This window comes from Mauremys reevesii, linkage group 19, assembly GCF_016161935.1.
Source record: "Mauremys reevesii isolate NIE-2019 linkage group 19, ASM1616193v1, whole genome shotgun sequence".
In the NCBI taxonomy this organism is placed as follows: domain Eukaryota; kingdom Metazoa; phylum Chordata; order Testudines; family Geoemydidae; genus Mauremys; species Mauremys reevesii.
Window position 1 is genome coordinate 17,875,514 of NC_052641.1, and position 24,334 is coordinate 17,899,847.

Here is a 24,334-nt window from a genome sequence, read left to right on the forward strand (position 1 = left end):
CTCAAATGCAATCTCAAAGCACCTGACAGTGCTGGCTCAGCATTATCTCCAAGCGGCAGATGATGAAATCAGGGCCCGTAGAGGTAAGCAAACTTGCCCAAGGCCACACAGCAAGCTAGGGGTGATGCTAACAAGAGAACCCAGGTCTTCTAGACTCCCAGGGTAGTGCAGTGCCCTATCCACTGAACCACACTGCATTGCCCGCTGGCTGAAAACATCTTTCCCTCCACATCCTCAACCCGTTTTTATTTCTGTTAATGTTTTGGGACAATCTTTTTCTTAGGCCAAGCACAAAGGTAAGGTGGAGGGGAGCAGATGAGTCACTGGAAGTTATCCCCGACCAACGCTGGCCCCATGGCAGGACGGCTTGTGGTCTAAAGATTATACAAATTGCCCCACAAGCCAGCAGGTCAGGGAGTTGGCATGTGGGTCAAACCACGGCCAAGCACATCACCCAAGCAGACTAAAGGCTATTGCCAGGGTTTAAATGGGGAAGTGAGAGGAGCATTTGCATGGGTTACATGTAAAGCCTGAATAGGAAGAATGCATTTACTGCAGTACTAAAGATACGTTAGTAAAGTAATATGTTATATGGGGCTTGGGCATACTCCCTAAAATGGGCCAGCAAGGGTGCAGAGAATGAGCACGGCTGAGTTGGGCGGTGGGGTTTGTGAATGAAGACCCCAGATTTGGAAAGAAGCCCAGGTTGGAAAATTAGTCCCAGACTTCTGGCTGTCGCACATCCTTGTGCTAAAGCACTTGTTAAAATGCAGTTTAACGGAATGAAGACGTTAAAGGTGCAAGGACAAGGAGCCGGGGAGTTGCAACAGGAGTGAGGGAAGAGTGTGCTAAGGGAGAAGCGAAGTGCGTGTTACACTAAGGAGAGCACACAACATGCACGGGACACCTGCAATTGCTGTGCAGCTTGAGCACAGAATTCACTTACTCAGGAGATTCATTTATTCTAAGGGCCCCAAAGCCCCAGGAGTTAATGGAAAGATCAAGCCCCGAAACCCAGTATGGGTCAAATTTAGGGTTTAGGGCTGGACTGAAGAATACCAGGCTCCCCTTACTGGGTAAGTGCCAATGATCTACACTCCTCCAGTCCTTTCATAACTGCTAGCAAATGGCTCAATGCACTGGCTCAGTTTTGGTTAATTGGCAGAAAATGGAAAATTAAATTAACAGATGGGACTTCACTTGGTTACCCATTAACACAACCATCCAACACATTAGAGGTCTCCAAGACCGGGCCACTATGAAGGTACAAAGCACCATCAAAGGTAATTCTTTTAGCCTGATAAATATGCATGGCTGTGTCCCTTTAAGTGAAACAATTTGCAGACTCCATCGAGTGTCCCTGACTGACTTTGAGCCTCGGTCAGAAATCTCCCCCAACACATTCTTCAGTCCTCCGTGACTGAGCCAGGCCTGCAGGCAAAACTCTCTCCAGGAGGTGCTATAGTCTCTCCTAGGGCTAGCTGGAGGTCCCAGGCAAGGCAGCGTGTGAAGCTACGCTCTGGAGAAAGGCATCCATCCAAGCCGGCACCATGTGATGAACTTGCCCATTTTGAGCATAAATATTCACCCATCTCAAACAAAATCCCGACAGCAAGGAAGACAGTTCCCAATTGAGGCTTACATCAGTTATATCCGGAGTGACTCCAATAAGCAGAGATACTCCAGCTGCATGCTGGTGTACAGCCCACGATTTAAGCTGTCTTGCTGTAGGAGATGGGCCCCAAGTCAAACCCCCCAAACCTGAGCATGCCCAAGCTTGGAGGTGTTGGGCTCAGGTCTGTCTTTACGCACTTACCCTGGCGTCCACAGGACAGGGCTTCACCGATGAACTGGGAAAATAACCAGACTTCTTTGTCTGTATTAACCTCCCCTGTAAATAAAGATTAACGTCAGCACTGTGCCAAAGAAATTGGATTCTTTGCTCCAGTTTCGGAGAACTGTGTATGTTATGTCTCCCTGACACAAGCTGAAAATATGCCTCAGAGAATTTATTCGGACGATGGCTGGCAAACTCCAGTGAATAAAAGTGCAAAGGGGGAAATAAATAAATAAATAAATAAGAACTTTATGACTAGCCAGTAGCCCAGGAGCGGCGCCAGAGTTTCTGGCACCCTAGGCAGTATTCGGGGGCGGCATTTTGCACGCTCCCCAGGGGGCGCGCGGGAGCTTCCGGTTCTGCTCCCCTCGCGCCGCTGAAGAAGGACCCTCCGCCGAAATGCCGCAGGAGACAGTGGCAGTCATTGCCGAAACGTCAGCGGTAGCTCAATTTCCTGCCGCTGTTTTCCGCGGCACGTCAGCGGAGGGTCCTTCTTCGGCGGCGCAACGGGAGCGGAACCCGAAGCTCCCACGTGCCCCGTGGGGAGTGCGCAAAATGCCGCCCCCCGAATCCTGGTGCCCTAGGCGATCGCCTAGGGTCGTCTAATGGAAGCACCGGCCCTGCAGTAGCCTCTGTGTAAGGACTTCTGAACATTTCCAAAGAACGACTTCACTCACTTCCCACCACTGCGAATCAGGGTCCCCTCTGAGCAGTTCTATGATGTCCCCGGTCTGAAACGTTAACACTGGCTTTCCTGGGTGAGCTGGGTTGCCATGGTAATTCTGAACAGCCACCATTTTAGGACCTAGAAAGAGGAAGGAAACAAAACCTATTGTTACGAGAAGGCCATCTTGCGAGCCACTAACCCAGAGAAGATTAGCAGTCAGGATTTGCCGGCATAGCTCATTCATGCTCATGGCATGGCACTTTGATTTGCTCAAGCTACATGGCTAGCATGAGAGAGTCCGGCAAGCTAAAACGTTGGGGGCAGATAACGATGGGCCCAACTGAACCCCAGCTGCAAAGATGGCACCTGCCTTGCAACCGTGAAATCTCAGGCAGGCTTTAGTTGGGCAACAACAAGCCACGCGCGAATCATCCCAGGCTGAGTGACACAGAGTGGGATTTCTGAGGGGACGACGAGTTAGGCGCCCAGCTCCCATTGACTGTTGATGGGATTTGGAACTGACATTCTGCGCTGCGAATGATCATGTGTTAAATATTCCTCCCCTGCCGCACTCAACTGACAATATTTATCTTAGCCCCCTTCTTTTCAGCTGCTTTTACCTCACCCCCACCCCACAGCTAATGAGAGCAGAATGCTCATGCTCAAAATTTTCACGTTGCCAGGTTGGATTAGGAGGACTTTTCCCCCAGTCCGGGCTTTCCTGTAACAACCACACTTATACAGCCCTCACTGCTGGAGTATCTGAGCACCTCCCAGTGTTTAATGTATTTATCTTCACAATCCCGGGGAGACTGGGCAGTACTGTTGTCCCCATGATACACATGGGAACTGAGAGGCGGCTAAGTGACTGGCCCAAGGCCACACAGGAAGTCTGTGGTAGAGCAGTGACTTGAGCTTGGGTCTCCCAAATCCTAAACTGGTGCTCAGACCATGGGACCAACCTCCTCAATCTCAGCCATAACTGTGAGGGCACGTGCCTGTGAGCAGAATGAGGGTTACCCCAGTCTCCTGGCTTCTTAAGGCTTGTCTACATACAAAAGTTTTGCTGCTTTAAATATGGCTATGCCCACACTTAAAATGCTACACCAGTGCTTCAGTGTAGACACTTACTACAGCAAAGGGAGGGGTTCTCCCATCAGAGTAGTCATTCCAACTCCCTGAGAAGCAGTAGCTAGGCTGACGGAAGAATTCTTCCCATCGACCTAATGTTGTCTACAATGGAGGTAGGTTGGCTTAACTACATCTCTCAGGGATGTGGATTTTTCACACCCCGAGAGAGGTAGCTCTGCCGATGTAACTTTTCAGTGTAGACCAGCCCTATACTGGTACTGTTAAAGAAGCAAAACACAAAAAAAACAAACATCAACCCCCCCCCCCCAGTGTGGATGCAGTTATACTGGTATAAGAGTGCTTAAACTGGTATAAGGCATCTTCATGCTAGTATAAGTGTAGGGATTTAGTGGCATAAGTATGTTGGCGAAAAATCACCCCCCTAACCAACATAGTTGTACCAGTATAACTTAAGTGTAGACACGGCAAAGAGTCCTGTGGCACCTTATAGACTAACAGATGTTTTGGAGCATGAACTTTCGTGGGTGAATATCCACTTTGTCGGATGCAACGAATTCACCCACGAAAGCTCGTGCTCCAGTACATCTGTTAGTCTATAAGGTGCCACAAGACCCTTTGCTGCTTTTACAGATCCAGACTAACACGGCTACCCCTCTGATACTTAAGTGTAGACCAGGCTTTAGGTGCAAACACTGTATTTGCCATCATCAGCCTCTTTGAACCAGATCCCAATTCTGCCTCCCCTACATTACCCATTTACAAAACACCAACACCAACACCACCCTTACCAGGTCCTGTATTTAATGAGTCCTGCAAAGAGAGAGAAAATAGTTTATGTTCAATAAAACTTACTGCAACTGAATGTATTTAAAGATAAAATGAGATGCCCTTAAGTACCATAGTAACCTCTGCTCCTGCCCTGATCACCGCAAAGCTCCCTGTGCAGATTCCATTTTTTCCTAAGGTGAGGGGCGTATCATGCTGTAGCTACCCATAATCCTTCACTTGAGGGACAGAAAAGTTTCCATTCTCTGTATGAGGAATCTTCACAATTTTAGCAGGGGAAATACTGAGGTGAAAATTTATCCTGTTGCCCAAGTTCTCCATCTATGATCGTTCAGAATGCAGAGTCATTGCAGCATTGTGAGTCAGCACATCTGACGGTGATCACCACAAATGGCAGGCAAAGCCCATGTGGAACAGGCCAATTCTGGACTAAAACGAAGGACATCTGTTACCAGCACTTATCCTGACAGGTGCTCAGATCCCCCAAATCCCACAGAAGTGAAAGGAAATTGGGGGTGATCAGCTCCTTGTAGGATCAGGTCCCTAGGATGACATGACATGGATATTATCCAATGTAACGTTTGCAGTGACTGCTGGGGACCCTCCCCAAGGCCCATGCTGCCTCCAGGGCTAGTTGTAACCTCACAGCTGTAATTCAATCTGGACTAGTGAAACACAGATGCCCCCACAGCCCCTGCCTGACAGGGAGTTAGGAGGGAATGAGAGGCTTGTTAAACAAACGTACCTGGTCTGCTGGAGAACCTGAAAATAAATGTTAAAATAATTGGTTAATTTAGGGGGAAACAACCCTCTGTTTTGCACTTCCCTCTACTCCATGGCATAACTCAAGTGGCTGCAGTGCCTCATCATCTTGACAGAAGGGACCAAAAGTGAGGCACTACAGACTTGCTCCAACGCCCACTGAAGTCAGTAGGAACCTTTCCATCCACATCGCTGGGCTGTGGCTCAGGCCCCAAATCACACTCAGCTCTGCCAACGCACCTCAGGCCTGCAAACAACTCTTTGGTGACAAACACATCCTGAGCCACGCCCTGCGGATTTGTGCCTGGCTGCGTGCGTAGTGAGGGCTTGGGGGTGAGAGAGAGAAAGAGCATTGTGTGGTTATATTGCCCAAATGCCCATTGGAAATTAGACTAAGAACTGCCCCACCAACCACCACAGCAGAGCAGTTGCAGATGTAAATATAGTACCCCAATGGAGCCATCTACTGACAGCCTATTTGTTTGTCTCCATTACACACACACACACACACACACACACTCCCCTGCCGACTTAGGGGGCCTGATGGAATTTTCCTTCATTGTTGTCCCTCTTCCCTATCCTTGTTACTTTCTAAGCGGCAACACTTTTACCTGGAGGGAAGACGACTTCGTCTTCTCAGAGACTGGTTTGACAAGACTTAGCCAAGAAGGGGTATTAAACAGTGCAGTAAATTACCTTCTGTTACCCCTCTGCCTCCCACAACCCACAGCCAAACTCTGCAGCTTCACCGTAAACAGCTGTTCGGGTAGGAATCTCAAGATTGCTCCTAAATCGGATCTATTATACCCTGTATTTCACGTCCTACTACAGTAAGTCTCTTCTAACATAAGCTTCAGCAAATCTGCCTGCAGAGGCATTTATTTTAGGGGGGGAGGGATAGCTCAGGGGTTTGAGCATTGGCCCGCTAAACCCAGCGTTAAGAGTTCAATCCTTGAGGGGGCCATTTAGGGATCTGGGGCAAAAATCTGTCTGGGGATTGGTCCTGCTTTGAGCAGGGGGTTGGACTAAATGACCTCCTAAAGTCCCTTCCAACCCTGATATTCTATGAATCAGTCAAGTTGGTTGCAAGATCCCACCTGATGCATGGTAGGGATTATTAAATATCTTTCCAACTTGCTTGCTGGCTTTATGTTCCTTTACTGTATTCAGAGTAGTCCCCTGAAATATATGTGTATTTACTACAGGGGACTCCTTGAAATAGTCAGAATATACATATACTCAAACACACACAAGAGCTACACACAGAGAGTTACCATATTAGGAAGTGGATGGAAAACTCTTTAAAAAAATTTCTTAATCTATTCAGAACTGGACATAAAACAATGGATAACATTTAGTGCTAGTAAGAAAACAACATTTAGTAAGAAAACAACTTTTATCTATCAGATCATTCACAAGAAGCCAAGCCCTTTTAAAAACCACTAAAATGTCGAGAGACTTACTGATCTTGCAGGGAGGAATAATTTCCAAGCATTCTTTATGAGCACCTGATCCACATTTCATGCACAGATAGCCCTGATAGAAAGTTCCTCTGTAAAAAGAGAAGTTGGACATTTCTTCATTCCGGTCCCTTCCTTGATATTCCTCCCCAATTACCTGTGTGTTTTACTCCTTGCATGATAGTTTATTCTGTAAAATTTTACTATTTTTTTTTGCTAGTGACTAACATATGTGAAAGGTGCCAGACTGACAATCATTCAGTGTATCCAACCTGCAGGAATAAGAGTACTAGGAAGGAAATATGCCTCTACTCTGAGCTGATAGGACCCACATCTGGGGAGATGATGGTTGCTCAGCCTTCTCCTTCATTCATTCCTCAGCTTCTCTGCTGTTGGTGGCCCACGTGGGTGTATCTGTGTCAACGACAATTGTGACTTTTGCAACGTGCACGTGTCCCTTAAGAAGCGGATTGAAACCACCAGCTCATTTCATGTTGGGGCCCCAGACTCATCAGGTGGTAACCTGCAGTCACCTCTAACCTGGAGCTTCAAGCTGGTGACTTAGTGGTGAGTAGACTCCCTACCCCTGTACCATCCCTGCAAGCCATCCACTTATGAAAGCTACACCCTTATGGAAGGCCAAACACCACCCGATGAAAGCCGAACATCAACACAGAGCCCTATTTCCCAGTTGAGCTTGCTGTATCTGCAGAAGGCTGTACAGCTGACGTCATAATGTTGGGCTAAAATCTCAGCTGTTTTCAAGCAGGGAAGGTCAAATTCATTCAATAAAAACTTCCATTGAGTCTAAAATCCCAGCAATAAGCATTGGTGTTTTTGTACAGAGGAGGATTAAGCAAAGGTATCAAATTGGTCAGTGGGAACACACTAACAAACCGGAGAAGAGTGTATGATCTGTGTTTAAAAAGAACCTGACTCTCCTACAGCGTTAATATAGACAAATCTACACTGGTCATGAAGTTATACTACTACTGATAGGCATCACACTGAAAGGAGGACATACCTCTGGTGCAGTTAAACTATCAGACTCCTGGGATTTATTCCCAGCTCTGCCACTTGACGTTAGGTAAATCACTTAACCTCCCTGTGCCTCAGTTTACTTATCTGTGAAGTGGGGATAATAGGATTTAGCCAACCTCAGGAGGCAGAGATGGGGAGGTGGTTTTTGAAACCTAATTTCTTGTGATGTGCTTTCAAATTCTCCCTGTGAAATATGCAGTATAAGTGCAAAGACCTATTACTAAATGATGGCTTGTCATTAGTTACCAGATCACGAGCTTGCAGGACTGTATAGCAAAAACCCACATGGATACAGTGTTTATGTGAATCCTGATTAGTTTAGCTATTAAATGTTATTGATGGAAAAGGTCTCAGAATAGCATATAAAGACCAGCAGCGACAATGCACACAATTCTATATTCACAAGGAGTTTCTTAATGCAACATTTGTTGAGCTAATGATCATTTCATTTGCCATTGGGTAGGCCAGGCAATAAGCAGCCCCCCTGGGCAGGTTATAGCTTCAGCATATGGTCCTTGCATGCAAGATTTATCTACAGCCTCAGGCCAGCAATTCTTGCTCCTTGCTGAAATTCTGCAATGATGCATAAAGGATTCTGTTTCCTGTCAAATGGCCAGATCTTTGTACCTGCTTTCCCACAGCAATGGGGCAGGGGCATGGACTTATAGCTCCTAGGCTATCCTGACCATTAGGGTCATTTATGCGATACAGCAGAGGTGAGCTGGACGTCTGGCAGCTGGGTGTGAATTGAGAGCAGAGGAAAGGAAAAGAATGAAACGAGGGAATACAAAAGACACGCCCATTTTAGATGTTGAAAACAACTTGCCAAAGGGCTGAGAAATTGTATGAGTTTTAAGTCACAAAGACCTCACACATGACAGTCTCCCATTATTGCGTCCCCGTGAAATGTCTGTTAGATCAGTGGTTCTCGAGCAGGTTTCAGAGGGGCCACCAAGCAGGGCCAGTGTTAGATTCGCTGGGACCCAGGGCAGAAAGCTGAAGCCCCCACCAGATGGGACTGAAGTCCAGGGGCCTGAGCCCCGCCACCCGAGGCTGAAGCTGAACTTAGCTTTGTGGGGTCCTGTGGCATGGGGCCCCAGACAACTGCCCTACCTGCTACCCTCTAACACCGGCTCTGGCTTCTATATGCAGAAAACCAGTTGTTATGGCACAGGTGGGCCACGGAGTTTTTATAGCATGTTGGGGGTGCCTCAGAAAGAAAAAGGTTGAGAACCCCTGTGTTAGACAGCAGACCCACTGTGTTGAAGATGGAGTCCCCCAGAGGATGGAAGGCTACGCAGAATCCAGGTTTGGGGATGGGGAAACAGTCAAGAGAACTCTTGGTTGCTCCCCTATTGGACCAGCCTGCCTGCGATGCGACAGCAGTGGGGTGTCAAGTAAGTGGGCTGCCCCCAATGTGAGAAGACAGCCAGGCTTGGTGCAGATTAATGCGTTAAAATCTATAGTTCAAATACAACCACAAGTCTGGAGAGCTGGAAGACACCCATGGGCCCAACACAGGGAGTGGCTGAGTAGTGTGACCATGATACTGCAGAGCTAACATCCCGGTTGGTGACATGAGGGCATGGTTTGTGGAAAAGGCTTAGGCTGGGATTCCCACTGACCTTCAGCAGGTGTTGGGTACCTCTTTGCCCACTGTGCCTTTGAAAATCTCCCCTTTTGGGGGCCAGAGTACATGCAGAACAAAGATGGCTCCATCTTAGGGGCAGAGAGGGGAGTGGCAAATACAGCACAGCCATCAGTTAACATTGGGCAGGTGTGTGCATGAAATACCGATAAAACCACAGCTTGTTCCCACCCAAATTTGTCCTCCCGGGTCAGGGCGAAGGGGCCTATGGTGTGGGATTCTGTGCCACCATTCGCAGTACTGTTATCCCAGTTAGAGCCCTGCAATCATACACATGAAGAATAATGAAAAAACAGCAGCAACACGGATTTCAAATTCGCCACAGCCTGAAATTCCAGAGCTGACAAGCAGTAAGTCAGAGAATCTCAGGTTCCTAGCCCTTCCCAACTCACATCTTCTCTCGACTGGGCGAAAGACCAGGGAAATGATGAATGAGCAGTTACATTTTTTTTTTAATGGAGATTTTTTTTTTTTGAAAAGTTTTCATCTAAAGAGCCAGAAGAGCATTGCTCACCTTAAAAACATCTTGCACGCTTTGCAGTTGGTCGTCTTTTCAAACGTGTACATCTGGAAGTTGTGGTGATTTGCGTTGGCTTTTTCTGGCTTAATGTTGGACCTAATTCCAAAGAGGGGAAAAAGCAAAACGAAAGACAAACCCCCAAAGTTGCATCAACCTGCCCTTGCCAGACTTTCTGAGTTCTATGGTCTTTGGTTGCAGCTACTGTCTGGATTTCAGTCCAAGTTTTGAAATCACAGAGCATGGTATAAGATCTTGCACAAGAGTAAAAGAATCAGCGAATCATTTGGGGCTAGCTGTCGGGAGGGGGTTATGCATGGTGCATTAAACTTTCATTGATATTTTCACACATGATCCTGTCTTTCCCTCCTAAGTCAGTCATTAGCTAGAATTCACCACTGTGCAGAAGGCCAATATAAGACCTACGCACTACTTATATCCTCAAAATAGGGCTTAAATAGGCTGCAACGCCCTTGTGCTGACTATCTGTGCAGATTTAACCCTTAACTCCAGTTGTTTGGTCAAATACATGCTCAACGCTGCACGCCAGAGGTTTTCTCCCAAGGTGGCAATTTCTATAGACATCTTCCCTGCACACGCTTTTTGCATGAACCGTCTGGTTAGATGCTATCACATCAGGCCCAATTCCGGACGCCCTTTGTGCATGGAAGCCTGATGGAAGTCAGATCAGAGCTCTGGGCTCTGAGAACTAGCAACTGAGTTGACCAGGCCATGTTTCATTAGCAGCAATGGTGTGCACCCAGAGATGATTTTTGCAGGGAAGCTTAAAACACTCACATTGCCATTTCAAACTGCTCCATCCACTTCCTCTTCATGTCTTCCGTCTTGCAGAAAAACTGGAAGCCCTGCTTTCCTTGAAGGTGAATCAGGTAGAACCCATATGACCACTGCAACAGGAAACCAAAATAAATGATCAGATGTTGGTTCTTTCTCCCTCACCCCTTTGTGCTGAATGCTTAAGCAACAACATGGCGGGGGGAGGCTAATTCAGGTCCATTTGTAATCTGTTTTACTGTGTTCTCTTTACTTGCCTCTGTGGTTACAATGGACCTCTCTGGTGATAAAAGCAGGGGAGTGGTGCAAAGACCAACTCTGTATCTCTATTGTACCTTGCAACAAATGACTTAATGGTTGACTCTGGTGCACACCATCATCAACCAGAATTTCATGGCAGCAGATGGGAGAGGACCCAGATCCCGCAGCTCCAAAGGCTCAGGTCCCTGCCATTAAAGCTAAAGGAGACTTTCCATTCACCAGCCATATAGAGCCTATGACACACATCCAACCTGCCCTGCAGAAGGCAGTGGTGCATATACACACTAGCCAGTTCACTACAACGTTAAAGAAAATAAAGTGGATCTCGTGGTTGCTTACCATTTTTCCATGAGACTAGAAAGCATAAGAGAGCAAAGTGGAAACACAATTCATTAAAACACAAGGCTAGCAATCTCTCTTCAACATCACAGCAGCAAAGCCACCAATTATTTTCAAAATGGCACAACAGGTCCCTTGTTGCTATCCTGTACATTGTACCACACTAACGGGGTGGCCAAAGCTGCTAAGCTGTGGAGTCTACTGGGATGCAGATTTTCCTTTGTGTCATGGCCTCAGCCCAAAACCAGGCAAAGTATGTGTATCTCTGATAGAGAAACTTGGTTTAGAAGAGTGTACCCAATGCAAAAAGCCTGCCATGTCCATGCTAACCCTGAAAAATAGACACTTTCTACATCTTCAAGGGTTGTCTGCTGAGGGACAGGTCCAAGAAGCTACAAAGATCCCACCAGACAAAGGCTTCCACCACGACCTTTGGGTCGGCTATTTTTAAAGAAACAGCACTCTCTACCGGGATATTTGAACTCCAGTACTGATAACCCCCATGCAGCACTAGAAAGGAGTAACTGTTAGAGATGCGTTTTCCAGAACAGTTATTGCTGGAGGTTCCACTCCCATTAGCTCTTCTGAACAACAGGCAATGATAAACCTGGCCACCCAGCCCACATTCCCTCTGCCAGTGACAACTCAGGAGCTCGTGCTTGAGAACGCAAGAGCCGCTGTGCTTGCTATGATCTGCGGTCTAGAATATTAGTTTAGTATGCTGTAAAATGCACCAAGGCACAGGGAGCATGAAGCTTGGAGCCCGGAATGAGACACACACAACTAACGCCCAGCCACCCGGATGAGTGAATCGGAATAAACACATGCATGTCCTGCCCATTCTTCCCCATCCTCCATTCTTTTTTTAGGTCATTTTTATCCTTTCCAATTTATCTGTGAATTACTCTCTCTGAGAGTGGCTTCTCTAAAAGAACAGAACAGCTTCCCCCATTCCAGTCAAGTCATTCGAACTTCTCAACGGCTCTTGAAGGCCCCAGGTCAGGGGACCCGGCTCAGCCTCCCATTTCTAAGCTCCTTGCCCTGAAATCGAAGGGTTGATTGTCCAGATTTTACAAGTGCTATTTCTGTTTTACAAGTCTGATGGGAGAGGAAGTGCCCTCGGACACTGACCTGCATGGGTATGAAAAGCTGCCCAAGAGAGCTAAACCAGTTCCTTGCTCTGTTCACCTACCTTCTTAATGTCCTTGTTGTTCATGGGATCATCGGTCATCTTATGGAAAAGCAGCTCGATAATTTCTTTCAACTCATAATTGTATCCTTTCCTTTTACAGACGATCACCACTTTATCGAACAAAAATAAATACCTGCCAGAAAGCAATTCCACATCTAATTACATATATACACACCTTTCACAGAAAGCTCAGCGGAGATTATTCCCCAGTCAGGACGGTGAAACATTGCTAGCTATATAATGATTTAACATTGAAGGTGCTCGGCATCAATGCAATTCTAAGTAACGACCAAATTAATGAGGATGAAATGTGTGGAAACATAGGACCAAATGTCCTGCTGGTATCACTCAACTGACTACAAGGGAGACAATTTGGCCCACAGATCGTCTTACTGGGCAAGGGATTAGGTGAAAAATAAAATTAACCTTCAGTTTGTTTGTTTGGAAAAACTTCAGAACAACAGTTCTTTTTATAAGAAAATGTTCTGACTCGTGTGATGATAGAGCTCTCAAAGTGGGTTTTAAAGGTGTTTCATATGCAGGCCACGGAGTGAGAAGACATGTCAGTTTTGCTTCCTGAGGCTCTTCTAACTGTAAACCAGAGCACCCAAGAGCTGTTGTATATTTCACTTGTAGGTAACCTCCAGGAAACATACAGTATTCTGTAATCATACAGGAAAAAGCTCCCCAGCTCTGTTTGAGACACCCTGAAATCAGCCACTGGAAAGGTTCACCTAGCACACACAATCCCTTCAATAGGGATGCAGCTTTATTTGACTCTGCAGAAAAAGTAAGAAGACGTCTTTCCTCTGAGTGCCCTCTCTGTAGGACTCAAAATCAGTGTAAGCCACTTTAATCTAACTACACGTCCTACAATTCCACGGGTTGGCAGCGAATCTAAACGGGAACAGAGAAGAGTTTGCATTTGCAAAGCCCGAGAGAGCTTTAGCCCCCCTTACAATGAGATTTAAAGTAACAAAAACAACCTAAGCATTTCACTGTGGATGAAACTTGTGGACTCTAGAATTGCCAGTTTTTTATGATTTAACTTCGGACTTGAAAGCTTCTGCCTCTGGGCATTGTGGGATATATGACTGGGGCCTGAGGGGAGACACTGGAAGTGAAGACCCTCCAGGCTTTAGGAGCGCACTAGTCAGCATCTAAACCTGGGCCTAGAGATGAATTTCGCAGCTTACCTGTCACCGCCTTATAATGGGCCACACCTGCTTTCAAACACACTAAATTGCTGGGAGGCAGAGAGCTGAAATCCATACTAAGGTCTGACTTCTTATCTCTAGAAGATTGGGCCTCTTCAAACTAGATGGCCGGTGCACTACAAAACATACGGTAGGGAAAATCCTGCATTGGCAGAAGGATGGATGGGATGATTATCCAGTCTTTTCTGTGTAATGCAACACCCCCTAGGTGGGCTGTCAGCAATGGGAATTGAACCTGGAGCCTCTGCACCTAAAAGCAGGAGCTTCTACTTTCCAAGCTTCTTTGGCTCAAAGACTGTAGGTGATTCATAAACCTCTGTGCTTCAGCCACTAGAGGGGGACAGAAAGCGACGCCATCTACCTGCAGGTTCCGCACACGCCCTGGTCAGGGAACCTCTGAAGCCTGCCCAGCTCAAATTCTTATACCAGCCACCAAGTGTAAGGCGATGCCCCTGGGTGATCAGCATGAGCCAGGACTGAGCCCGTGACCTAGGGATCTAAACCCATTATGATTCTAAGACAGATGTTAAGCTGTATTAGAGCCCCCGGCTAGGGTCACCAGCCAGCAAGTGTGAAAAATTGGGACAGGGTAATAGGCGCCTATATAAGACAAAGCCCCAAATATTGGCACTGTCCCTATAAAATCAGGACATCTGGTCACACTACCCTGGTGGGAAAGCAACAAGGAGCCCTGTGCTGCATGTAGCATTTTGAATGGTGTTTCCTGTAACTTAGCTTTCTGGTCGAATGTTGTCTCTTTTCACTGTCCATTTCTTTGTTTCTTCATTCACTCACCTGTCCTGCTTGGTGTGGTTCACTATTGAACGGACTTTCAGTTCACCGTCTATCTTTGGCCTCCCGAATTCTTCCAGTTTCCCTTGCTGTGGATAGCAAAACGTATGTTAGCGAAGAGAGGTTTTTATTTCTGAGCCCAAAAAGTCTCTGAATGTGGCACAAAACGTAAAGAAACAAAGAAGACAGTTTCCAAAGGGCAATAAAGCCCCTCCTCCCTCAGCAACACCCAAACCCAGCTCAGATTCCAAAACGGGCCCCTAGCAAAGGAGAGAACCGCCACTCACCAAAACACATAACCAAAAAGTGAATCACCTCACTAGTAATGTTAGCTGGGATGGATTTGAATACACAGAGGGAGAACATCCCAAAGACTTGGTAAACAGAGAAGGCGCACTCGCGTAAGATTACACTATGGGGTCTATCTTGAGTGGCAGAGATTTACATAAACAGTATCACCTAAAGCCAGATGGAATATCAATAGGTGACAGTTACCACAGAAAACAACCCTAGAAGTGCTGTTAGAACCCTGAGGCTAGTGTCTGGGTTTGATGACAAGTCAAGCCAAGGATCTGGGTGCAAAAGTTTAGCGGTCAAGTAATTTTTGCAAGATTTCCACTCTGGGTGGCAGAAATCTCACCAGATCAGCTACTCTCAGGAGATTTTCTATTGAAACTGCACTGGAAACAGAAAATAGAGGCCTTCCAATTATGGCTCCCATCTGGAACCAAAACCAGAGATTTGGGGCAGATTCAGAGACCAGAATCACAAATCTCTCTTGCCCCCCGAAGCCCTTGCAAATACTACTCAATACTGCACTGTTACTGAGTGATATGAAACACTCCACCTACAGAGTGCTCTTTTCTTATTAAAAAAAATCTTGAAGCTTCACTGTTGATCGGAAAAATACATATTGTATACAGCTGTGCATATAGTCTGTGGTTATTTCATTGCTGTGCTGTGTGGGTTGTGTATACATAATGAGAATAAATCCATAACATCCGCTACCGAGGAACGAAATTAAACACAGAGCAGAGTGTGTGTGGGATTGATTTGAAGCAAGAAATGACTGCTTTGCTAACATTTCATCTTCTGCATGTCACACCAGCTCTCAGACTGCAGCAGGGAAAAGCAGATGCTTAAAGTACCCATTCACATTCCAATTTTTAAAGAGCACCACACATCTCATTTCTCATACAGATCATGGCTTATCATGACTGTTCCAATCAAAACCTATGAGCTGCAAAGGCCTACATCCCACTCTGGAGTTTTCTCAGGTTTCTCTTGAAAACTAGGGATTCTGTCTCAAGTCTGTTAAAGAATCATCTATTAAAGTCGACAGTGTCCTCCGGACTCAGGGTAACACAGAGAGGTGTGCGGTGCTGAGTGTACTCAGCTCCCGTTGACTTCAGCTGCACTTCAGCAGATCAGTCCCTCATGAGGTTTGAAAGACAGATGTCTGGTCCATATTTTTGGAGTTCTGTGCTCAGGAATATATTACTTGTACTGCTCTTTCCCTTGTATACTGGGCTATACTCTTGTTTATAAAAATGTTTATTCATCTCCTCTCTCTACCCGCTTAATAGTGAAATAAATTTTTTTAAATTTTAAACAGCAGCCAGATGTGCAAGAATTCATTTTTGGAAAAGGACGGTCCCCCAACATTAGCGGCATGCCGAAATAAAGTATGGAAAATCCTTTCAATGGAAAAAAATGACAGTCCCACATCAGGATCAAATAGATTTTATAATGTATGGGTTCCATTTTTTGGAATGTGAACAAAAATTAATACACAGATGATAATAAGAGGTTGATCAAATACAAATTGGTCTTTTAAAGATAAGTACAGGTGATAAGTGAAATTTTTTAATACTTGTCTGGAGAATCCAAGAATGTTAATAAAGATAAAATTAAAAGTTGGGGGCTAGGAGGAAAAGAGAAGATTCTCAAACTCACCAAGTTTTCTATAGATTTCTGAAATTCACGTATTTTCTTTAAGGTCTCTTTGTCTCTCTTGACTTCATTTATGTACATGGCCAAGTCCTTAAGAGAAAAGCAAATGTTGATTCAGTATTTCTGTTTCCCTTCTAATCAAGAATCCTTTAAAAAACCCCAAAACACTTGACTTCAGGAGTCACTTCAGAAAGTGAAGATAGCAGCAGCTCTGTGGGAATCAAACCACCAGATAGCACATTGGCTGTGTCAGAGAAAATACAAATTGGGGAACTCAGAACTAGCGCAAAATATTTCTGCTGGATTTAAAACAAGAATCAGTCAATTAAAACCAAGTAAGCAAACCACCCAAGCATGTCTGGTATCACTATCTATAATCTCTGCATCAGTACATTGCTCATACACCAAGAGTGCTCAATACTCTGCCAGCTGTATCATTCAACCCTTCTGAGACTCCTTAAGCATCTTGGCCCAAACATTCTCCATCCTTTCCCATGTGCCCTTCTAGGATTTTCTTGTTAAATAATTAGATAGACACTGCAACTCTACCGATGAACAGAAGAGGGCAATACTTTAAATTAGCATTAGAAAGTATGACTGACTTGGGCCTGGGATACACTAGTGGGGGGGTTCGAACTAAGATACGCAACTTCAGTTATGCTATTCACGTAGCTGAAGTTGAAGTATCTTAGTTTGACTTACCTGGCTGTCCTCACGGCAGCAAGTCGACTGCCGCGGCGCCGCTGTTGACTCCGCTTATTTCTCCTGCCGAGGTGGAGTACGGGCGTCGATTAGCGGATTGATTTATCGCGTCCAGACGAGACGCGATAAATTGATCCCTGATACAGCGAACACTACCCGCCGATCCAGCAGGTAGTATAGACGTACCCTTAGAAAGTCTTAGAAAGCACAGTCCTGACTTTCCATTCAGGGGCTGCCTGAGCTGACGTTCCAGTTCCATCCAGCATAACTCTTTGAGAAGAGTCAGAAAGCTCTTTATTTTCTTTCTACTCCATTCTCACGCAGTGCCTTTCACCCTTTCTTTCAACTCCTTCTTCACTCCATTCATCATCAGCCTCGTGCAAAAGGCATGTGCCAGATATTCTTAACCACTGTATCTCTGCCCATCCTCTGTCTACATGTGAACTAAACAGACAGGAAGCTACTCTGGACAAGGACCATGTCTATACTTGCTCCTAAGCCTCTTGACAACTTTTTAGCACTCTAGCCCCAATCCAGCAAACCCCTAAAAACATTTCAGGACTCCCATGTACTTCAATGCGACTTTAAACACGTGCTTAAGCGCTTTGCTGGATCGGGACTTATTTCAGCAACACCAATGGAGTTCTTATAAAGGTAAAGCATCTTGCAAAATAGCGATGGGGGCCCTGAACGCACACAACCTCTAACATCCCAACTGCAAATGGTTCAGACATCTGGAAAAGAATTCTTCCAATACAAGGGAAAACTTTAGTGGAACTATTCCTGTGCTGAAAAGAGTCACAGTAACCAAGTGTGTCTTTGCATTACAGAGATCAGATTTCTCCTGGTTAGTGCATTCTCCAGCCAGATTCCCCAGTTACCTGAATTCTGACCCAGAGGGCAGAGAAAGACTTCTCTACCCCTTTCACCACACTAATTTCTTACTACATCTTGAACAGTATTTTTTAATATATTTATGGCCTGTCATCTAGATGCCTCTGTCTCTTTTCCCTCAACTATAATTCTTGTCAGCTTGGATTAAATCTGAACAACACAGAATTTTTCAAGACATCCCCTTGGGTGCAAACTTTCTACAGCTTTCCAACATAAGAAGGATTAATCAGAGATGATAATTGTAATCTTAAATGACAATACTTATATAACATCACATAATACCCATTTAAATAGTCAGTGTCAGTAACAGTTAGGATGGGGGAAAAGGGGAAAGTGATCAGGTGAAGTAAGATTCCCCTGCATGTCAAAGTCACCTGAAGCCACTTCCCTTCTCATCTGCTTCCCCGTATGGAACAAGCCATCTTGCAAACATGGGAGAAGCACAGCCTTGAGAGCTACAGTGAATTGTCAGCTTGACCAGATGTGCAAACTGGGCCCCTTCACAATGTAACAAGCATTAAAGCAACCTTTGCGTTGTACGCAGTGATTTGCGTGCAAGACTGTGCACCCAGGCGATGGGATTTTGCATATGCCAAAGACGTACATGTGCAAATCTTGCACAAATGCCATTGCCTGGTGCAAATCCTACTGCTAGCTCATGCAAATGACCATGCATGGAAAAATCAGAAGTGAGGTTGAAGCCCTTGGGATAATTCAGCTCTAGGCTTGGCTAACTAGACATCTGAGTTTCCCATCATTGGCGCACAGGAGCGCTAGAATCGTCCAGCTAATGAACAAGGCTGGACTCTAGATGAAATAAACCATTTGAAAACTAAGACTAGATTTTCATACCAATTAAAGTAAAATTTTGCTGCTTCCTGTGAACCATGGCAAGTCCAACACAGAGTCAAATCTATACCCTTGTGATGGTGTGAAAACGGAAGCGAACGATCCTGTCTGATGGCTACTGGCAGCTTTATAAAGATAACACTGAACCTTTAGCACAGCCAGGATTTTTTATTATTAGCACTGCATCTTATTCAACAAAGCCTGATCTCTTCAAAAAACACAGCCACCAAAGGAATCAAATAGTGGAAAGACAGAATCCTGCAATGCATGAAAATGTCTCTGTGACTCTCTCTTCCTTTTTTAAACTATCACCACATTTCACTAATCGCCCAGAGAACAGTGAATTTTTCAGGTGGGGAGTTCTGGATATCAGACGGAATAGCTCACACCAGCACTCACGATATGTTTACACTGCAAAAAAAAAGAGACCCACTGTAGCAAGTCTCAGAACCAAGGTCAAATGACTCGGGCTCACGCGATGGGGCTAAAAATAGCAGTGTAGACGTTCGGGCTCAGGCTGGAACCTGGACTCTGGAACCCAGCGAGGGGGATGCTCTCAGAGCCTGGACTCCAGCCTAAGTCAGAATGTCTACATTGCTGTAAACTTGCCAGGGCCGCCCAGAAGGGGGGGCAAGTGGGGCAATTTTCCCCCGGCCCCTGGCCCCACAGGGGCCCCGCGAGCCCTGGCCGAGAATCCCTTTCCTCACCTGGCGGTGGCATTTCGGCGGCGGGGGGCCCTTCAGTCGTTCCGGGCCTTTGGCGGCATTTCGGCGGCGGGGGGCCCTTCAGTGCTGCCGAAGACGCGGAGTGACTGAAGGGCCCTCCGCCGCCGCCTCAGAGCGCCGCCCGATGTGTACAAGCTCCCCCGCTTTGCCCCAGGCCCCCTGAATCCTCTGGGCGGCCCTGAAACTTGCTGTGATGGGTCTTTTGTTTCTGCAGTATAGACTTACTCTCAGACAGTGAAAAATGGGGGAAGGGAAGGACACGTCGTGGCTCTTTCTTTCCATATTAAGGGACTGATTTATTTTCAAAGAGTCTCCTTCCCAATTCCTCCCCTGCCATTTAAATCCTTGCTCACCATCCAGGTTTATATTATAAATCTCTGTCTATCCATGGACCTGAGTAGTTCCCCCGCAATCCCACCCATACATTGGTTGAAGTTTCCAACACAGTGGGAGAAATCTCAAGGATAATAGTAAAAACGGGTCAGGCTCTATGGGTCTGACTCAGTGCCCACTGAAATCAATAGACAGACGCCCATTGACTTCAGATCAGGCCTATATCGTAATAGGGACTGTTCCCCCTTATGCATTTGTGCGTGAAACGTGGATTTCAGGCACTACAACCTGAGCTCAACAAGGCACTTAACACATGCCTAACTTAAAGCACGTGAGCAGTCCCATCAACGTGGATCTAGGCACCTCTAAGTTCATCACTGAATCAGCCCTCCCTCTCCCCCCCAGGCATTACTCTGGAAATTGCTGGGCATCCTTAATTCCCACTGACTGTGGCAGGCGTCAAAGGCACATTGCATGCAACAGCCTGGGGCACAACTGATGTAATTCTTGATCCTTGCAGTACAAAACCAAACAAACTTTCAATTCCCAGTTGGTCCAGAAGGTAAGAAGCCACCCACGGCATTCAGGGAGTCATAGGCCGCACTTAGATAATTCACGTTGCAGAAAGAAGGGCTTCAGAAAACTACTTTGGGGGAACCCACAAGTTTAGCTTTGTAATGTAAGAGAATCAAGGTAGGTCAGTGCCTGTTAGCAGCAGTAGATTAGACTGCAATGTCCTTCAAACAACCTTCATGTTCCCATGACCTACATACCAGCGCTGGATGCACTGGCTACCAGGGATAATGACTAAAAAGGTCACTCAACTTATGTAAGTCCTAGGAAATGCAGTGTCATTAGAAAAAAAGCTGATCCTCAGAGGCAGAAAACAAACAACGTGATCTCAGAACATAGAGGGCAGCTCAGTGGTAAATGTTCTACAGGATCATGAGGACAATCTGGGTTTAATGATTGGTCCTACAGGCTGATTCTGCTCTGAATTACATGACTGTAAAACCAGAGAAACCTGCAGAAAACCATGAGGAAAATGAATTTGGTTTTGATGTGTTTTCTCTCAAATTTGGGGGTTTCAAGGTTTTCAGAAAGACCCAAACAATTTAGATGGAAAAATCCCAACCCACTCCACTCAGTGGTATTGATCTGGATGATGGTGCAGCCCCATCAATGCTCCATGCAGACACAGTACACACACAGAGGGACAGATTTCCACAACACTGGTGTAGATTCGAAGTAACGCCACACACGTCAATGAAGTCACTCCAGATTTACACTGGTGAAAGCGAGAGTCGAATGTCACAGTACATCTACATACAATGGTTATGAGTGCAAAATTGTCAACCAATACCAGCTTCCCACTGTGCTTTGGAGAGGAGATAATGGTGCCAACTATGCATTTGTTGTGAAATGACTTCTAATAGCAACTAGAGTGCATACGCATATCCTAAAGCAAAGCATCCTCTGCCCAGATGTGTTACACTTTTCCCTCTGAAGTTTTTGCTACATATAATTGACCTTCCTTCCCCTCCCAGGTAGAAGTATTTCACCTGAGTAGTGACACACATCTCTCCCTGCAGCTTTTGCAAAGAAAAGAAGAAGCATGTTTACGGAATCTTAACACCTCTAAGCTGAGCGATCTGAAACGGGCTATGTCTGAACTCTTTGCAAGCATCACTATCTTTGAAGAAATAAGTCTTTAGGTTTTAAGCTCTTTGGGGCAGGAATGGTTTCTGTTATGTGTTTGTAACGTGCCTAAAGCAACGGGGCACTGACCTCTTGGTGCTACTGTAACACAGATAAATAATAATAGCGTGACCCTGATTGATCATCATTTCAGCCTAACGTTCAAGGGCATGCTGCTTCTACCCGTTCCCTGCGGGGGGACTGCGTCACTCATCTCCTACCTGCATGGCTTCCAAAGCTTCCTTGAGTTGTTGCTTTTCTGGCCGATCAGACGAATGGCTGAGAAGCTCCTGCAAAAAATATTCTGAGCGTGTTAGGAAAGTTTCACACACCACTGCCCACCTCCTGTAACAGTGCACAATACTGCAGGCCACTGTGAACATCTAGCAACGAAGCTGTGGCAGTCAGTCGGAAGCTATAACCAGAAGGAGACGAACCAGCAAAGCTCTTGGTGCTTGGGGGATCTGTTATACTGAGCTGACGGGAGAAATTTCACACATAATCAGATTCTATGAAAGATTATTTTGTATTCATTAACTGCCTCTCATAGCCAACTAGTGCGGAATTAGCCTTGGTCATTGTACTTTAAAAGATGGCACAAACATTATGTTGTGTTTAAGCAGCTCTGGTAATTATTTCATTTAAAGATAAAAAAATCCCTTGCTCTGCTGATTCCATTTGCTATGGGAAAAGGCCAGAGATGCTATGGCAAGCACGGCCACCGCAAGGAAAATTTTGATTCGGAAACACTTACTTTTAATAGGAGATGATACTTCAAGACCCTTTGCATTGGTACCACCAGCAGATCTTGCAATTTAAACTTCCCATCCTGAACCTTCAATGTGCATTCCTAACAATGAAATAAAATAAATGAAGAGGTGGGAAAAAATTCTTCTCAAGCTGCTTTGGTTTGCTTCTGTAAACGCTCAAAGCACAATGCATTATTTGCTCCTAATTTTCCCAGTAGGGGCACTGGGGTTGGGGCGGATGTCCCAGTTCCATCACATACACACAGTACCGCCTGTCACTTCCACTCCTGCACAGGTAGTTGTGCTCCTTTGCATGTGGGAGACCTGGGTGTGAGACCCTTGCTTCCTCTCTCCAGGCAGGGCACAGAAGCACTGGGAGCAGCGTACCCAGCCTCCTGGGGAGTAGGGGGGTGGCTCCAGAATGCTCAAGTAGTGACCACTCCAGCTGAGCCAGGGGCAGCATTGTTCAGTTTTGATGGGAATCCGATCCAGTCCACAGAGGGGAAGTAGTGACTGGGACATAGTGAGCGACTGCCCCAAATCCACTGGTGAGGGGGCACCTAGAAAGTGAGAGAGCGTCTCCCTTATCGCAGACAATGTTAATCTATAAGACTAGTGCATTGCGATGGGCCGGATACAATGCGTATTAGGCTACGCAGAGAGATAGGCTCTGCTAACAAGCGGAAATGTGATTAAATAAGGAGAAATGGATGAACAGCTAGAGGTCACAGCAGCAGCGCCGCGGGTACTGGGCATAATCTAGATCGTTATATTTTGATGTGAGCGCCAGGGGGTGGGGGTTATAAAAAGGGATTCAGTTCGTAACCACGTTACTGCATTTGCACGGTGAATCACTGGCCGTTTGTGGACAGTAAAATAACATGCAGAGGCAGCCCAGCAATTTGAGATTAACATCGCGAATGAAGCAGGAATTACAGCTGGAAACAACTAGCAGCTCAAGTAGCCTGTCCTTTCTGGCTCCTCTACCTAAGGTGACCAGACAGCAAATGTGAAAACTCGGAACAGGGGGTGGAGGGTAATAGGAGCCTATACATGAAAAAGACCCCAAAATCGGGACATCTGATCACTCTACCTCTACCTCACAGCGGTGTTGCGAGGACAAATACACTAAAGATTGTGCAGGGCTCAGCTACCACCGTAGTGGGGGCCAGAGACGTGTCTAGACTAGATAGAAAGATCATCCCTAGCCCGGTAGCCCATGCGATACAGATTCCTATTGATGTAAAGAGAAGATGGGTCTGGTGGTCTCGCTGTCCTAGCCCCAAGGAGCTATCTAGGCACACAACACAGGAGACAGAACAATTCAGTCCCCAACGCCGAGTCAGAGTAAGTAGGCCCATGTCCCCATTGACTTCAATAGGTTGTAACAGCTTGTGCCAGAACTGAACATGGTCCAAAAATCTCTGCTCAAGGGAGGCACAAAACTGGAGCATCAGAGGGAGGAAGGGCTGGGCTGACCCAGAGCAGGAGCTGCCAGAGCTGCGGGTGGAAACTGCCCGCATTCACCTGGCTCCAGCTGCACAAACATCTGCCAGAAATTCAGCACCAGTGACATAGGCGCCGGATCCAAAGCCCACTGGAGACAATGGAAAGACTCCTCCTGGCTTCGGATCGGGCGCAGAACGCCCCAAGGACAGAGGCAGGGAGTGATTTCATCTTCCCGGGGTGGAGCCATCGCAGAGGTGACTTTCTCCGGCTTGGGGGGCAGGAATGAGGCTGAGAGTTATTCACACATCATCCATGGCTCTCATTTATCGTGACACAACTGGCTGGCTGGGGGAGGCTTTGGGGGCCTTCCTGCTACAAAGCCAGAGTATTTAAAAAGGGGGGGGGAATGAAACACATTCATGAAACAGTCTAAACATGGCAGCTTTAAGCCTTGCGCCATGGAGGCTATACAGGTGTCAGAGGCAAATTCTGCCCCCTGCTCCATACAGTGGCTATTAAAAAGCTACAAGCGGCTAGTGGGAACTTCTCTAGCACTGGCCCTGCATGGGGTGGGAG

At 46.2% G+C, this 24,334-nt stretch overlaps 1 protein-coding gene across 3 annotated transcripts in view; it reads right to left on the reverse strand.

The window, feature by feature from the left end:
* The window catches only part of VAV2 (vav guanine nucleotide exchange factor 2), a 303,317-nt gene that overhangs the window by 12,731 nt on the left and 266,252 nt on the right, over nucleotides 1–24,334 (reverse strand). For 2 of the 3 annotated variants that reach the window (XM_039506401.1, XM_039506403.1), the window contains 12 exons: nucleotides 22,315–22,410; nucleotides 21,782–21,850; nucleotides 16,363–16,449; nucleotides 14,410–14,495; nucleotides 12,398–12,530; nucleotides 10,609–10,718; nucleotides 9,808–9,909; nucleotides 6,608–6,696; nucleotides 5,128–5,144; nucleotides 4,385–4,406; nucleotides 2,515–2,642; nucleotides 1,817–1,891 (listed from right to left, as the gene is read on the reverse strand). In XM_039506401.1, coding sequence (XP_039362335.1) covers nucleotides 1,817–1,891; nucleotides 2,515–2,642; nucleotides 4,385–4,406; nucleotides 5,128–5,144; nucleotides 6,608–6,696; nucleotides 9,808–9,909; nucleotides 10,609–10,718; nucleotides 12,398–12,530; nucleotides 14,410–14,495; nucleotides 16,363–16,449; nucleotides 21,782–21,850; nucleotides 22,315–22,410 — 1,014 coding nt within the window. The remainder of the gene's footprint in view (nucleotides 1–1,816; nucleotides 1,892–2,514; nucleotides 2,643–4,384; nucleotides 4,407–5,127; nucleotides 5,145–6,607; nucleotides 6,697–9,807; nucleotides 9,910–10,608; nucleotides 10,719–12,397; nucleotides 12,531–14,409; nucleotides 14,496–16,362; nucleotides 16,450–21,781; nucleotides 21,851–22,314; nucleotides 22,411–24,334) is intronic. The other variant, XM_039506402.1, reaches the window with a different exon arrangement.